Below are 14,271 nucleotides of genomic sequence, written 5' to 3' on the forward strand. Positions count from 1 at the left end.
TTGGGGGAAAGGAGAGGATGCCATTTATCAGCCCCACCCCCTCCAGTGTCCTCTCTGCTTTATCTCTCTAGCCACTCAAGAACAAATATTGACTGACCTTTGTAGTGGATTGAATATAAAACTAATCCTAATTCTCTGCCCCTTTCGGTATCTTTGCCCTTTGCAACGAGACACTCAGCTCCTCTCATTAAGGAGTGAAATCTCCCCCACTGCCTTGAATCTGGGCTGGCCTGTGACTGGCTTTCGTCAGCTGAATGTGGCTGATGTGACAGTGCGTCAGCTGAATGTGGCTGATGTGACAGTGCGTCAGCTCCAAGCCTGAGTTCCACTCACTCCCTGGGCTCCTCTGCCATGCCCTGAGAACAGCCTGGGTCACACTGTGGCTCATGAAAAATTGCCTCCGCTGAGAGCCAGTCACCTGCCCAGCAGAGCCCAGAAGAGCTGCCCTGCCAAGCCCGGCCAAGATCCACAGGGTGTAGATGACGTACTTTCACATAAGTGAGGCCAGAGAACCCAGAAGAACCACCCAGCTAAACCACAGACTTGTGAATTAAAATCTGTGTCATTTAAAGCCACTGGGTTGTCTGTTTACTACTCAGCATTATTGTGACAAGAGATGACTGATACAACCCCCTTTCTGATCTCCAAAATCAAAGTTTTTTGCAGATTCAAACAACTGTCTGAGAAGATCAACAAGGAGCCAAACTCTAATTCTCGGTGCAGATTCAGCCAGGACACGCACTGCCCTGACTACAGTCTGCGAGAGAACGATTGCGGCGAGATGGAGTTGCTTTAATTTGGCAGACGTCTGGGAGCATGCTGGGAGAGACACACATGAGGAGCACACGTGTAGGAATGTCCTACCAGTGTTCAATAGGCCACAAAAGGCCACAGCAAGCTTGGCAGGATGACATTTCTTGTCGAAGCTGGCAAGGGAGGCCAATCTCTCCATTTTGAACTGAGTTGGGGCTGAACTGAGACCAAGTATGGCGGGAATCAAGTGGAAGACACAGAGCTGCCCAGGACCTGGAACCAAGTTTATCTACAACCGCTGAGGGAAGGGAACCCCACGGTGGGCATCTGAGTGACTGACATGTTATCAACCGCAGTTTATAATGTCTCTACACTTCTTTCAATATATGCGGTTGCCTCATCTAATGCTCGCCCCACTCAGTGTTGTGACCCCCAGTGAAAGAGTTCCTCTGGTGAAGCTAAGGGGAGGACATTGTTAAGTATGAGAATGCGGTGCCTGACTGAGGATCCCTCCTCTCCACTCTGGTTGCAGGGCAAGCTCTCCTCCTTCATTGTCCCTCCCCACCCCCTGCCTTCATTCGTTATTTCTAAAGACTTTCAATGGAGCCTGCACACCCAGGGCAGATGAATGGAGCTTGAGCCGCCTGGGCAGCTCTGAAGTGTTCCACTGGCCTGTGCTGATGGAGCTTCTTTTGGGCTGGGAGCCTGCCCATCAGAGCAAAGCTGCCCACACAGGCCAGCAAATGGCTGTCCCAAGGCAACAGGACATTAGCTGGAAATCTAAGGATTGACAACTGGGACCACAGGTGCAGAAAAAGCAATAAAGATAAGTTGCTGGTGCTGGCCCAATCATGTAGTGGTTAAGTTTGCACGTTCCATTTCAGCGGTCCAAGGTTTGGGGGTTCGGATCCCAGGCACAGACCTATACACTGCTCATCAAACCTTACTGTGGTGGCGTCCCACATACAAAATAGAATAAGATTGGCACAGATGTTAGCTCAGTGACAGTCTTCCTCAAGCAAAAATAGGAAGATTGGCAACAGATGTTAGCTCAGGGCCAATCCTCCTCACCCAAAAAAAAAAAAAGAAAAGAGAAAGAAAAAGAAAAAATAAGCTGATGGCTTATTTCTACCTCTGTTTATCCTTTTCAGTGATTAAAAAAAAAAGAGGCCAAAAGTAGAAAAATTCTTCCTAACTTGGTAGCTTATCTCTTGGTCCTGTTGGGCTGGGAGTGAGGGTGGGCTTGAGTTAGGTCCTGAGAGGTAGTTAATGTTATGTCCTGCTCCCTGAGAGCTCCCAGGAAAATGTTCCCTGGACATTTTCCACTATAGTTATATGGGTGTGGTCCTAATTGCTTGGTAGCTTGCCCTGGGGTGATTTAGGGCAGGGGGACTGTTGACTTGGTGTGTAAAAGTTAGATAAAGAAGGTGGTTGGGGTCTGGGCTCTGGATTGCTTGTTTTGCATATGAAAGTCGTGCTCACAGGCAAGTTGTTTGCTTTCTCTAGGAGTTAGCTAACACTGGAGAGGGCAGACCCTCCTCCCCAAGTCCAAAAGGCCCCGACATGGCAAAGCACCATAAAATACAGAAAACAAAAAATATGATTATACAGTGAGTTAAGAGAATATGCATCCGTCTCTTATCAGGCCTGAGTGACTGAATTATCAGGGACACTATGGCCTCGGGGCCTTCTCAAGGCCACACAGGCAGTTTAGGACTCAGTATTCTGCCCTCTGAGGATTCACAGAAGGCATTCTCACCATCTCACCCCAGCTCTCTTGACCCAGAGCAGTGCTTGGCTTTTTCAGGAAACAAACGGGATGAAAGTCCAGGGCTGGGACTTCCTCCTCGGGGTGTTTGACAAGGACTGACGTACTCTAGGCCCTTTGAATCCCGGAAGTCCCGGACACACCCAACCTTGATTGCAGCATTCCGAATGCTGGAGAGTAGGTAAAACGACAGAAGCAGAAAACATTTCAACATGAGGGACCCACTGACAGATTGTTCGGTGAGTAGCTCAGTGTGGTTTGCGTGCCTGTGTGTGAAAGGGTGGCTGAGGGGTAGAAATATGTACTACCGGATTTTAACTTAAGAAATTTGAGACGCTCAGAAGCCAAACATGTTTAGATATTGGCTGTTGTACAGAAGTCTGCGGTTTTCTTTTGGTTCAATTTAAAACAGAGCCTTTCTAACAAATGACGGGAGGTAATTGTCATCTTTTATTCTCATATTCTTGGGAAAACTTTGAGTGGGTATAGCACCATATTTGCATGCAGATGGTGACTGTTTGGAAAACATTCTTAAAACATACACCTATGGAGCCAACATCATGTGTAGAGTGGATACACAAACACATAGAGCGTCTGTAGCCAATTTCGGGCTCTGAGAAGGAAATTAGGGTGGAAGGTTTTTGCATATTTTCCCATATCATTTAAAGTCAAGAATTGCAAGTCCTGTAGGAGGAAGGACAGATCCTCGCTCTGTCTGGCCCGTGGTGGTTGTCAGACAGGTTACCAGCATGTTTGTTTCAGTCCAGGGAGTGTTACCAAAAGTAGAAGATTGGTCAAAATTCCAAAGACATCGTGAGGTCATTAGCAGCAATAACAGAGATGTAATTTAGGAACTGAGGAACAATTCAAATAAAGAGGGGAGGAAATAAAGTAATCAAGGGTGGTCAGAGTGTTATCCAAATAAATGATGCCAAAAAGTTAAAATTGGTAACATCAGAAGCAAGGAGTTGCATTCATCCTTCAAGATTTTATTTAAAACAAAGAAACAAACAAAAAACAATGGTGGAGGTGCAGATAAACGGGGCCTGCAATAAAGTCATAAACAAAAAGGTCAACAATTATTGGTTGCATTTGTATTTGTTCGATGGATGAGAAAAGCACGGGCTTAGAGAAGAGGGCTCTGCAGTTGCTATTCCACAGAATGAGTTCGTGAATCAGACAAGCTAAATGAGATGAAGACATAATGGCCAGTAATATTAATAATAACAACGTGCTAGCAGCCTCCACCTGCTTTTACTTTTTTAAATACAAAAGTAACATATCTCATGTAAAAACAAATTCCGACAATAAGGTTATATATAGATTTTAAGAGTGAAACTTCTTCCCTTTAATTTCCTCCAACCGAATCTTCTCTCCGTTGGTAAGCACAGATAACTTTTAAAAAGTCCTTTATGGTTTATTTATTTGTTTGTTTATTTTTCACTTTTGCCTTTGCTTCCTTACTAAAATGTTAACTCCTCTCCTTTCTCACCATTCATACTTGTACGATTTTTTGCATAGGGGTGGTTCAGTGGGACATGGACAGGATAAGTGGCGGCAAAAATTTGGTACCAACAACAGGCACCAAAGAAGAAAGGCAAGACCAAGGGAAGAATGAGATAGAAGAGGGGGAAACTGAGGCCAGGTTAAGTTTAAAAAGAAAAAAAAAAAACCCACAAATGCCTAACATGCTTTTCCAAGGCTGCCTTGAGACCAGGGACCAGGAGAAACGTTTCCTTTTGAGCAGCCCCCAAGACAGGTCATCACCACATCTCTGTGTCAGCTTAATGCTCCCTCCCTAACATGCTGGAGAATTCTTTTCCCTACGCTGAATCATGGCGCCAAGGACTCTTATCCTTGTCCAAATCCTTGAAGGTCATCTCTATGCACCCAGTGCTGCCAAAAGTAGTCTGGGAGTCAAGAGGAGGCGGATATCCCTTCAGTGAGGGTTTCTAAATCTTCTCATGGCATGGAATCATTATTTATTTGCAATTGTTTCATCTTCATCAAGTATTCAAGTTGATTTCCTGATGCAGCCCTAGCTTGTGCTTGGGGAACAATGCTGTGTAAAGATGAGGCAGCAGTGTGGGAACAGAATAAAACAAGGGGATGCAAATGAATGCTTCATGAAATGCTAGGTAGTTTCATGAAGAAACCAAAAAGGTCCCACAGCTATAACCATTTGCAAAATGTCCCATTCCACGAGCCCCTAGGTTTGCACAGAACACAATTAATCATAAAGCCTTGGCTTAGCCACAATTCTTGACCTGATTTGCTCCAGTGGACCCACGTATGGAAATCAGTGTGAAAAACATGACCTCTTTATTTTCCCCAGTTTCTAACTGAAATTTAGAATTCCCTTCAATTTTGAACATAGGCAACAAACCCCAGTACTACTGCAGTGTCTGTAACTTTGTCGTCAATAAAAATCAGGTATATTTTTATATAAGATTACAGTTGTTTATAGATACCTAGAATTATTGTTTACACTCACTGTGACTTAGAAACCTGGGTAATTCTTAAGATTTATTATTTAGTATGTTAATTAAAAAGCACACATAATATCATGATTTTTTTTTAAAGATTGGCACCTGAGCTAACATCTACTGACAAGCTTTTTTTTCCTTCTTCTTCTTCTCTCAAAAGACCACCAGTACATAGTTGTATATTTTAGTTGTAGGTCCTTCTGGTTGTTCTATGTGGAACACCACCTCAGCATGGCCTGATGGGCAGTGCCATGTCTGCACCCAGGATCCAAACTGGCGAAACCCTGGGTGGCCGAAGCAGAGCGCAGAACTTAATCACTCGGCCACGGGGCCCACCTCTATGATTTTGAAATATATTTTTATAAATAGATGTTGAATAATTATACACCTTCCTTTGTGATTCTGATATTTTATTTATTTTTTTCTTATAATTTTTATTTTTTTCAGATGTAAATCATAATATATTTCGAATTCTGTGTAGATTACATCATGTTCACCACCCAAAAACTAATTATGGTCCATCCCCTCACATGTGAGCCTAATCACCCCTTTTGCCCTCCCCCCCACTTCCCCTATGGTAACCACCAATCTAACCTCCATCGCTATGTGTTTGTTTGTCATTGTTTTTATCTTCTACTTAGGAGTGAGATCATACGGTATTTTACTTTCTCCCTCTGACTTATTTCACTCAGCATAATACCCTCAAGGTCCATCCATGTTGTCACAAATGGCCAGATTTCATCATTTCTTATGGCAGCTAGTATTCCATTGTGTACATATACATTTTCTTCATCCATTCGTCCCTTGATGGGCACCTAGGTTGCTTCCAAGTCTTAGCTATTGTGTATAATGCTGCGATGAACATAGAGGTGCAAGTATCTTTATGCCTTTGCGTTTTCAAGTTTTTTGGATAAATACCCAGGAGTGGGATAGCTGGATCAAATGGTAGATCTATTCTTAATTTTCTGAGGATATTCCATACTGCTTTCCATAGTGGCTGCACCAGTTTGCACTCCCACCAGCAGTATACAAGGGTTCCCCTCTCACCACATCCTCTCCAACACATGTTGTTTCCTGTCTTGTTAGTTATAGCCAATCTGACCAGAGTGAGGTGATACCTCATTGCAGTTTTGATTTGCATTTCCCTCATAGCTAATGATGTTGAGCATCTTTTCATATGCCTGTTGGCCATCCGTATATCTTCTCTGGAGAAATCTCTGTTCAGATCTTTTGCTCATTTTTTAATTGGGTTGTTGGTTTTTTTGTTGTTGAGCTGTATGAGTTCTTTGTATATTTTGGATATTAACCCCTTATCTGATAAATGGTTTGCAAACATCTTCTCCCAATTGTTAGGTTGTCTTTTCATTTTGTTGATGGTATGCTTTGCTGTGCAGAAGCTTTTTAGTTTGATGTAGTCCCATTTGTTCATTTTTTTCTTTTGTTTCCCTTGCCCGGTCAGACATGGGACTTGAAAATATGCTGCTAAGACCGATGTCAAAGAGCGTACTGCCTATGTTTTCTTCTAGAAGTTTCATGGTTTCGGGTCTTACATTCAAGTCTTTAATCCATTTTGAGTTGCTTTTTGTGCATGATGTAAGGAAATGGTCTACTTTCATTCCTTTGCATGTGGCTGTCAAGTTTTCCCAACACCATTTATTGAAGAGACTCTCCTTTCTCCATCGTATGCTCTTGGCTCCCGTGTCGAATATTAGCTGTCCACAAATGTGTGGATTTATTTCTGGGCCCTGGATTCTGTTCCATTGATCTGTGTGTCTGTTTTTGTGCCAATACCATGCTGTTTTTGTTACTATGGCTTTGTAGTATATTTTGAAATCAGGGAGTGTGATACCTTCAGCTTTTGTTCTTTTTTCTCAGGGATCTTTTGGCTATTCAGGGTCGTTTGTTGTTCCATATGAATTTTAGGATTCTTTGTTCTATTTCTGTGAAAAATGTTGTTGGAACTTTGATAGGGATTGCATTGGATCTAGAGATTGCTTTAGGAAGTATGGGCATTTTAACAATGTTAATTCTTCCAATCCAAGAGCATGGAATATCTTTCCATTTCTTTGTGTCTTCTTCAATTTCTTTCAACAATGTTTTATAGTTTTCGGTGTACAGATCTTTCACCTCTTTGGCTAAGTTTACTCCTAGGTATTTTATTCTTTTTGTTGCAATTGTAAATGGGATTGTATTCTTAATTTCTCTTTCTGCTACTTCATTGTTAGTGTATAGAAACACAACCGATTTTTGTATGTTGATTTTGTATCCCACAACTTGACTGTATTCCTTTATTGTTTCTAAAAGTTTTTCATGGATTCTTTAGGGTTTTCTATATATAAAATCATGTCATCTGCAAAGAGTAACAGTTTCACTTCTTCGTTTCCAATGTGGATCCCTTTTATTTCTTTTTCTTGCCTGATTGCTCTGGCTAGGACTTCCAATAATATGTTAAATAACAGTGGTGACAGTGGGCATCCTTGTCTGGTTCCTGTTCTTAGAGGGATCGCTTTCAGTTTTTCTCCATTGAGAATGATATTTGCTGTGGGTTTGTCATATATGGCCTTTACTATGTTGAGGTATTTTCCTTCTATATCCATTTTATTTAGAGTTTTTATCATAAATGGATGCTGTATCTTGTCAAATGCTTTCTCTGCATCTATTGAGATGATCAAGTGATCTTTATTCTTCATTTTGTTAATGTGGTGTATTACGTTGATAGATTTGCAGATGTTGAACCATCCCTGCATCCCTGGAGTGAAACCCACTTGATCATGATGTGTGATCTTTTTAGTGTATTGTTATATGTGATTTGCTAGTATTTTGCTGAGGATTTTTGCATCGATGTTCATCAGTGATATTGGCCTGTCATTTTCTTTTTTTGTGTTGTCCTTGTCTGGTTTTGGTATCAGGATAATGTTGGCTTTGTAGAAGGAGTTAGGAAGCCTCCCCTCCTCTTCAATTTTTTTGGAAGAGTTGAGAAGAATAGGTATTAAGTCTTCTTTGAATGTTTGGTAGAATTCACCAGCGAAGCCATCTGGTCCTGGACTTTTATTTTTTTGGGAGGTTTTTGATTGCTGTTTCAATCTCCTTACTGGTGATTGGTCTATTCAAATTCTCTACTTCTTCTTGGTCCAGTTTTGGAAGGTTGTATGTTTCTAAGAATTTATCCATTTCTTCTAGATTATCCAATTTCTTGACGTATAGCTTTTCATAGTATTCTCATTATCTTTTGTATTTCTGAGGTGTCCATTGTAATTTCTCCTCTTTCATTTGTGATTTTATTTATTTGCGCCTTCTCTCTTTTTTTCTTGATGAGTCTAGCTAAGGGTTTGTCAATTTTGTGTATCTTTTCAAAGAACTAGCCCTTGGTTTCATTAGTTTTTTTCTATTTTTTTTCAGTCTCTATTTCATTTACTTTTGCTCCAATTTTTATCATTTCCTTCCTTCTGCTGATTTTGGGCTTTGTTTGTTGTTCTTTTTCTAGTCCCTTTGGATGCGCTTTTAGATTGTCTATTTGGGATTTTTCTTCTTTGTTGAGGTAGGCCTGAATTGCTATAAACTTCCCTCTTAGAACCACTTTTGTTGTATCCCACAGATTTTGGCATGTCTGTTCTTTTATTTTATACATTTGAGAGTATTATTCTCAGTAAAATAGATTTTGCCAGACTACTAAAGGGGCCCATGACACAAAAAAATTTTTAAATCTATTCTTTTAGGTTATGCTCCACTGGGCAAGATAGGCTGATGGCTGGGCCATTCAACCTCAAAGAGCTAGGTCAGCATCTATGCTCAAATTATTAGTCACCAAGGTAGCACAAAGATGGCCTAAATGCTGTGTAGGGCTTTTAACTAATCTTGAGAGTGTCAGAACTTATTTGAAGAAGGTTTTTGAAAGCTCTGTTTTTAAAAAGAAAAAGAGTTGACTCTGGGCCCTGATGCCTCCATACCTGTGAGCTTAGCTTCTAAGCCTAAAAATATGCCAGTGAAAATTACTTTCAAATCCATGTGCAATGAAATAGACAGGATCAAATTATTTCAAATGAAACAATCCAATCATTAAAAAAAAGTAGCACTTTCCTATGAATGCAATAGAAATTAAAATCAAATAACAAGTTGTAAGCAAGTTTTTGCTTTTACTGAGTCCTATAGTATCCAAGTAGGACCTGTCAAAGCGGGCCTGGGATCCACACAGTCAACTCCTTCCCTTAAATTCATCAGCTGTTGAAACAGTGCCAGGCCGTGGGGCTGCTCCTTCAGCCTAGTTCAGATGCCAACCTGAGCTTCCCATCTCAGTGTCTTAACCTGGGTCACAGGATGTTGACTGGCACTAAAACAACAGATGCTAGTGCAATGGTCCATGGTTCCTGAAGGATTCTGGTATGCTACAGAGATGAGGAGGCAGGTTGGTTCTGGCATGGATGTCCCATGGTCCACAACATGCCCAGTGTGCATCAGTGAGATGTGTGACAAGCCATTCCATATTTTCTAGGCCTCTGTTTCTTCATCTGCAAAGTAAAAGGAGGAGGGGATAAAGTAGACCATGTTCTTTAATGTTCTATATCTCATAATCTATGACAGCCTGCCATGGAGATTCAAATATTACACAGGTGCCTAATAAACACAAGTAACCCCTTAGTTAGAGGGGCAGTGCTTTGAAATCAGTAGCACGGTGCCTGGCATGTGAAGGGCACCCAGCAAAAGCTTATTTAACTAAATGTAAGTGGAATATCATGGCTTATTTAACACTATGGGGATCATCATTCTCCCCCCAAAAAATCTTTTCATACTTCCACCTAGAATAAAAATGGATTTTTCTAGAATAACTGAATCTAACCTTCTTAATCATTCAAATCGTAGAAAGTCAGAAAGAGCATCTGGGCCAATGTTGATATAGTGCATTTTATATTATACACAAGTCATCTGTCTAATCATTTCATGTGCCAATTGCCTAGATTACTAATTTTTTTGTGATGATAATATTAATACAACAGAATTTGTTTATAAGTGCTGACCAGAAACATTTTTCTAATAGCTGAATGGGAGATGTCTGTGTACCAGTTATCTACGTGAAGGGATTTTTAGGGGCTCAGAAAGATCCCAAATATTCCCCCACCAGCCTGAAATCACTTTATCAGGGAAAAAAACCCATAATGTTTTTTTCCAGTACTAACGACCCCAGCAAGAAACAGCATGTTAACATAAATTTATATGGAGATAAAAGATCAATAGTAGGTTCTTTCCTGGAATGAATATCCAGTAGGGTGTGGGGTATTTGAAAGCTCAATGGTTGGGGAAAGAACAACAAAAATTCCCCTTCTACATGACTTTGACCAGGGCAAACCCTTCTATACTGTTGCTAACACTTAAAGGTAACCAACGATCACTCTGAGTAAACCTAGTATGATTATACTGATTAGCCATTTAGAAACATATTTACTTCTGATGGATTTTCTAATTGCTTCGCTCGCCTAACATTTCTAATCACAGTTCTGTCCCTAACTAATGAGTTTATCTTCAGCTCTGGGCCTTAACTATCAAATGAGGGAACTGGACTTTAGTGGTTTCCAAACTGGGCTCCATGGAATCCCTTCAGAGAGGCCTCTCTGGTGGATGAGAATGGGGTAGGAAGGAGAAGTGGGATAGAAGAGAGAGAGCCAAAGCCGGGGTCAAGAGATGCCCCTCTTAATGCAGATAGTTCCAAGATTTTCTGATCACACACACAAAAACTGGATGAGATGGTCTCCGGGATCTGCTTTGATATTTATGCAAATCTGCTTTTCACAGCTTTTGTCTTCAAGTCTGAGTAGATAGTATAATGAAAGGTACAGAATCATTGATCCCAAAGAAGAAGTTATGCTGAAATAATGGACATAGTCTTAGCAACTCTTATTTATTCATATCACCTTTATCTCAGTCTGGATCAGGCTTTCTCAGGGAGTGCCCAGTGCATATAGGGTCAAAGGGAAAGATTCTCTCCATTGCTGTAATAAGCAAAACATCCCCCCCTTATCTGATCACGAAGTTAGCGACAATGTAACATATTGAAGAGCTTCCTGTGTGTGCCTGGGCATCCTGAAGTTTGGGGAATGGGTTTCAGGTGTATCTGAGACTCAAATCCCCCCAGCCCTCAATTTGGCAGCGTGTTGCTGAGGGGGCAGAGCTCATGGGCCAGTTCCCTCTGCCTGGGACAACTTTGTCCATTTACTACACTGTCCCAGTAGAAATGTCATTTTCTAGATGTGCTATGATGTAAGAAAAGTTAGACAGTACTAGTCTATTAAGTAACAGGAATTCATTCTTCCAAAATCTGAAACTGGCAGCCCCAGGGTCAATTGGAGCCCTAAGATGTGCTTTGTTTGAGCAGCCTCTTGCCTTAAAAAGTTGAATTTGAGTGCCTTCAGGAAAAACAGGCACTCTCCACTTTGCCACAGTCTCCCTCAACCCCCTCTAATGGCAATTGACTCTTGAATCACTGGTTTATAAACTTTCAGGGTAGTCTGGCTTCCTAGAACTGGTGCCCTGGAGGTAGTTTTTTAAAAATGTGTCTCGGAGAGTTTTGATGGTTGGATAAATTTGGGAAATGCAGCAGCCCCTGCAGCCCCAGCACATAGAAAATTCTCAACTGGCTCTGCTCATTTCCACTTTGGTTAGGGGCAAGGTTTCCCCTGCATGCTCCATCCTCACAAATGGTATCTGAGATTCCCTATTTTCTCCCCAGGACTGGTGGATGCAGACTGTCCTCCAGTGAGGACGGGGGATGGCGGGCCATCCGCCAGGACGGCTCATCTCAGAGTCTCTTCCTTCTACTCCTGGTTGTCCTGATGGGAGCTTCTTCTCGCTCCTGCTCTAAAGGCTCCAAATTCCTCCAATCCGTCTCTGCTTTGTCTTCTTCTCCCATCTCCAGCTCCTGCCTGAGAGCAGAAAAACTCATTCTGCAAGCACGAATCCAAATCTTTCTCTCTTAAACATGCTCCCCTGGTGTTTTTCTTGAATCTTTGTTTCTCTTTTGCTGTGGGCTGAAGAGAGAAGCAGACAGGACAATACATAAAAATACACAGCTTAATCGTGTGAGATATTTCTAAATAACTTGATTAAGAAAGCTACAGGACCTATAAAGAAAATCATAAAATTTTATTGAACATAAAATAAGATTTGAACAAATAAAAAGATTTACCATGTCCTTGGATGGGAAGTCTAAATACCATAAAAAAAGCCAATTTCCCCAAATTGATATATATATGTTATGCAATTCCAATTAGAATCCCAACTGGGATTTAAAAAAATTATAATTAGATAAATGTTCATATGGAAGAATAAACGCCCAAGAATAGTCAAAGAAATTACAAAAAAGAAAAAGTAGTTGTTTAAAGAGACAGCAGAAGCAAAGTGTTAATATCTCTGTAACTTAGGTAGTGAGTACATAATGGGTGTATCATTATTACTTTCTGTATCATTATTATTTTGTGAAATACAAAAACATAAAAGTGTTTCATAATTTAAAATAAAAAGTTAAGACTGTGTATGAATTAGAATTATGTTCAGCTGCATAATAAAAAAAAGAACCCAAAATAAAAATAGCTTTTAAAATCCTATTGTAGTATTTCTCTCACACATAAACCAGGTCCAAAAGCAGAGCTGAGGGTTGGTAGGGTGGTCCCCAGAGCCGTTAGGGACCCAGGCTCTTTCTGCTCCACATCTTAGCATGTGGTGTCCATCCTGAAGACCACCTATGGCATCAGCCATTATTTCTAAGTCCAAGTGTCAGGAAAGAGGGGGAAGAAATCTTCACTGAAACCCCACAGAGAACTTTCACCTACACCTCCTTGGGAAGCATTTAGTCACATGGCGACACCTGAGGAAAAGAAAGGCTGAGAAATGACTTTATTCCAGGGGCATGTGCCCTGCTAAACATTCATCTATTTTCTTCTCATGATGCCTAGGTGTGTTTTGTGGGATGTTATTTGGTATTATGGGAAGAAAATAAGAGGCTCGGGAGAATTTAGTAAAAATGTTTAGGTAACAGAGGAGTGAAAAAGAAAGCTAAACAACTTTAAAATGGTCACTAAAACTTTCCCATTGTTCCTGTAAGAGGAGGAAGGAGGGCTGACAGTGTCATGTCATTCATAGATGACAAGTTATTTTTACGGACATAAAAATGAGAAAGCTTCGTTGCCAAATAGTGATTTTAGTCTCATGACTCTCAGAGGGGAATCATGTCTTCATGACAGAGGTTACACCTGGACGACACTAGAGGTGTGTTTTGCTTGCTCTGCAGAGAGTTCAAATTTGTGAATTGTTTGCTACCATTTTTTTAAAAGTCATATTTCAGATGCAAATCCTTATTTAAGCTTTTTTGGACAAATTGGAAGATCTGGCCATCTTGAGCCACATTCTCATGGGCCAGAGCAGTGGTGGCAGCTGCCTCTCCAGCTCACTGTCCCACTGGTTGTGGGTCTATAGCCTAGGTTTGGGTCCATTCTACTCCCAAAGGGAGGGACCTGGATCAGGTCATGTCTTTAGGTCCCTTCTTCCTCTGTGGCCATAGCACCGCATACCATGTGCTACTGTGCGCACAGAAAGGTTGCCCGGCCCCTGAGGATTCATGTGTGCCAGCTGCATAATAGGCACTCAGTAAGCAACTCAGTAAGTTCTCGACTTGGTGCCCAGCTGCATGCTGGAGACATTTGAATGCTAGAAGAGGCTGGCTCCTTGTATGAACAAAGAACCACAACACGGCACTCAACGTGCATAGAATTTTCATCCTGTGTGTAAAATCTCACTGTGAAAAATGCAATTGGCTATCGCACCTCCCACATGGAAACTATAAGAGAGTGTGTTTGAGACTGTTCCATTGCCTAATTCACCTGCTCCGTGTCAGAAAAGCTGCAGAATCGGCTCATATTTACTCCTTCCATTTGGGCACTTAAAGTTTATTGTCATCAATGTCTACCTTTACAAATATAACTTTCTGAATAATATTGTGGAGTTCTAAATCAAATGACAAGCGCTTTTGATTGGTGTTCTTGCGTCTGCAGGCCAAATTCATATATAAATAAACTTATAAAGGTTTATTTATAAATTTACAAAGGTTTGGTTCAACCAAACGTTCAACTCACTATTATAACATTCTTATTACTAGAATTAATGAGATACAGAGGGGACTAGGACACATTTTATTAACATGTTATTCACTTATGTTTTCATATGTCAACCAAGAAACACTCACTTTAATGGTTCAAGGTTTGTCACAAGGCCCAGGAATAT

The 14,271-nt window shown here is 41.0% G+C and overlaps 1 protein-coding gene across 9 annotated transcripts in view; it reads left to right on the plus strand.

The window, feature by feature from the left end:
- Nucleotides 1-2,313: 2,313 nt before the first annotated feature.
- The window catches only part of NOSTRIN (nitric oxide synthase trafficking), a 65,790-nt gene continuing 53,832 nt past the window's right edge, over nt 2,314-14,271 (plus strand). For 6 of the 9 annotated variants that reach the window (XM_070581533.1, XM_070581534.1, XM_070581535.1 and 3 more), the window contains exon 1: nt 2,490-2,760. In XM_070581533.1, coding sequence (XP_070437634.1) covers nt 2,734-2,760 — 27 coding nt within the window. In that variant the 5' untranslated portion in view covers nt 2,490-2,733. Of the gene's footprint in view, nt 2,761-14,271 lie in introns of all 9 variants that reach the window. The other 3 variants (XM_008544418.2, XM_008544427.2, XM_008544434.2) reach the window with 3 other exon arrangements.

This window comes from Equus przewalskii, chromosome 17 (assembly GCF_037783145.1).
Source record: "Equus przewalskii isolate Varuska chromosome 17, EquPr2, whole genome shotgun sequence".
Lineage (NCBI taxonomy): Eukaryota > Metazoa > Chordata > Mammalia > Perissodactyla > Equidae > Equus > Equus przewalskii.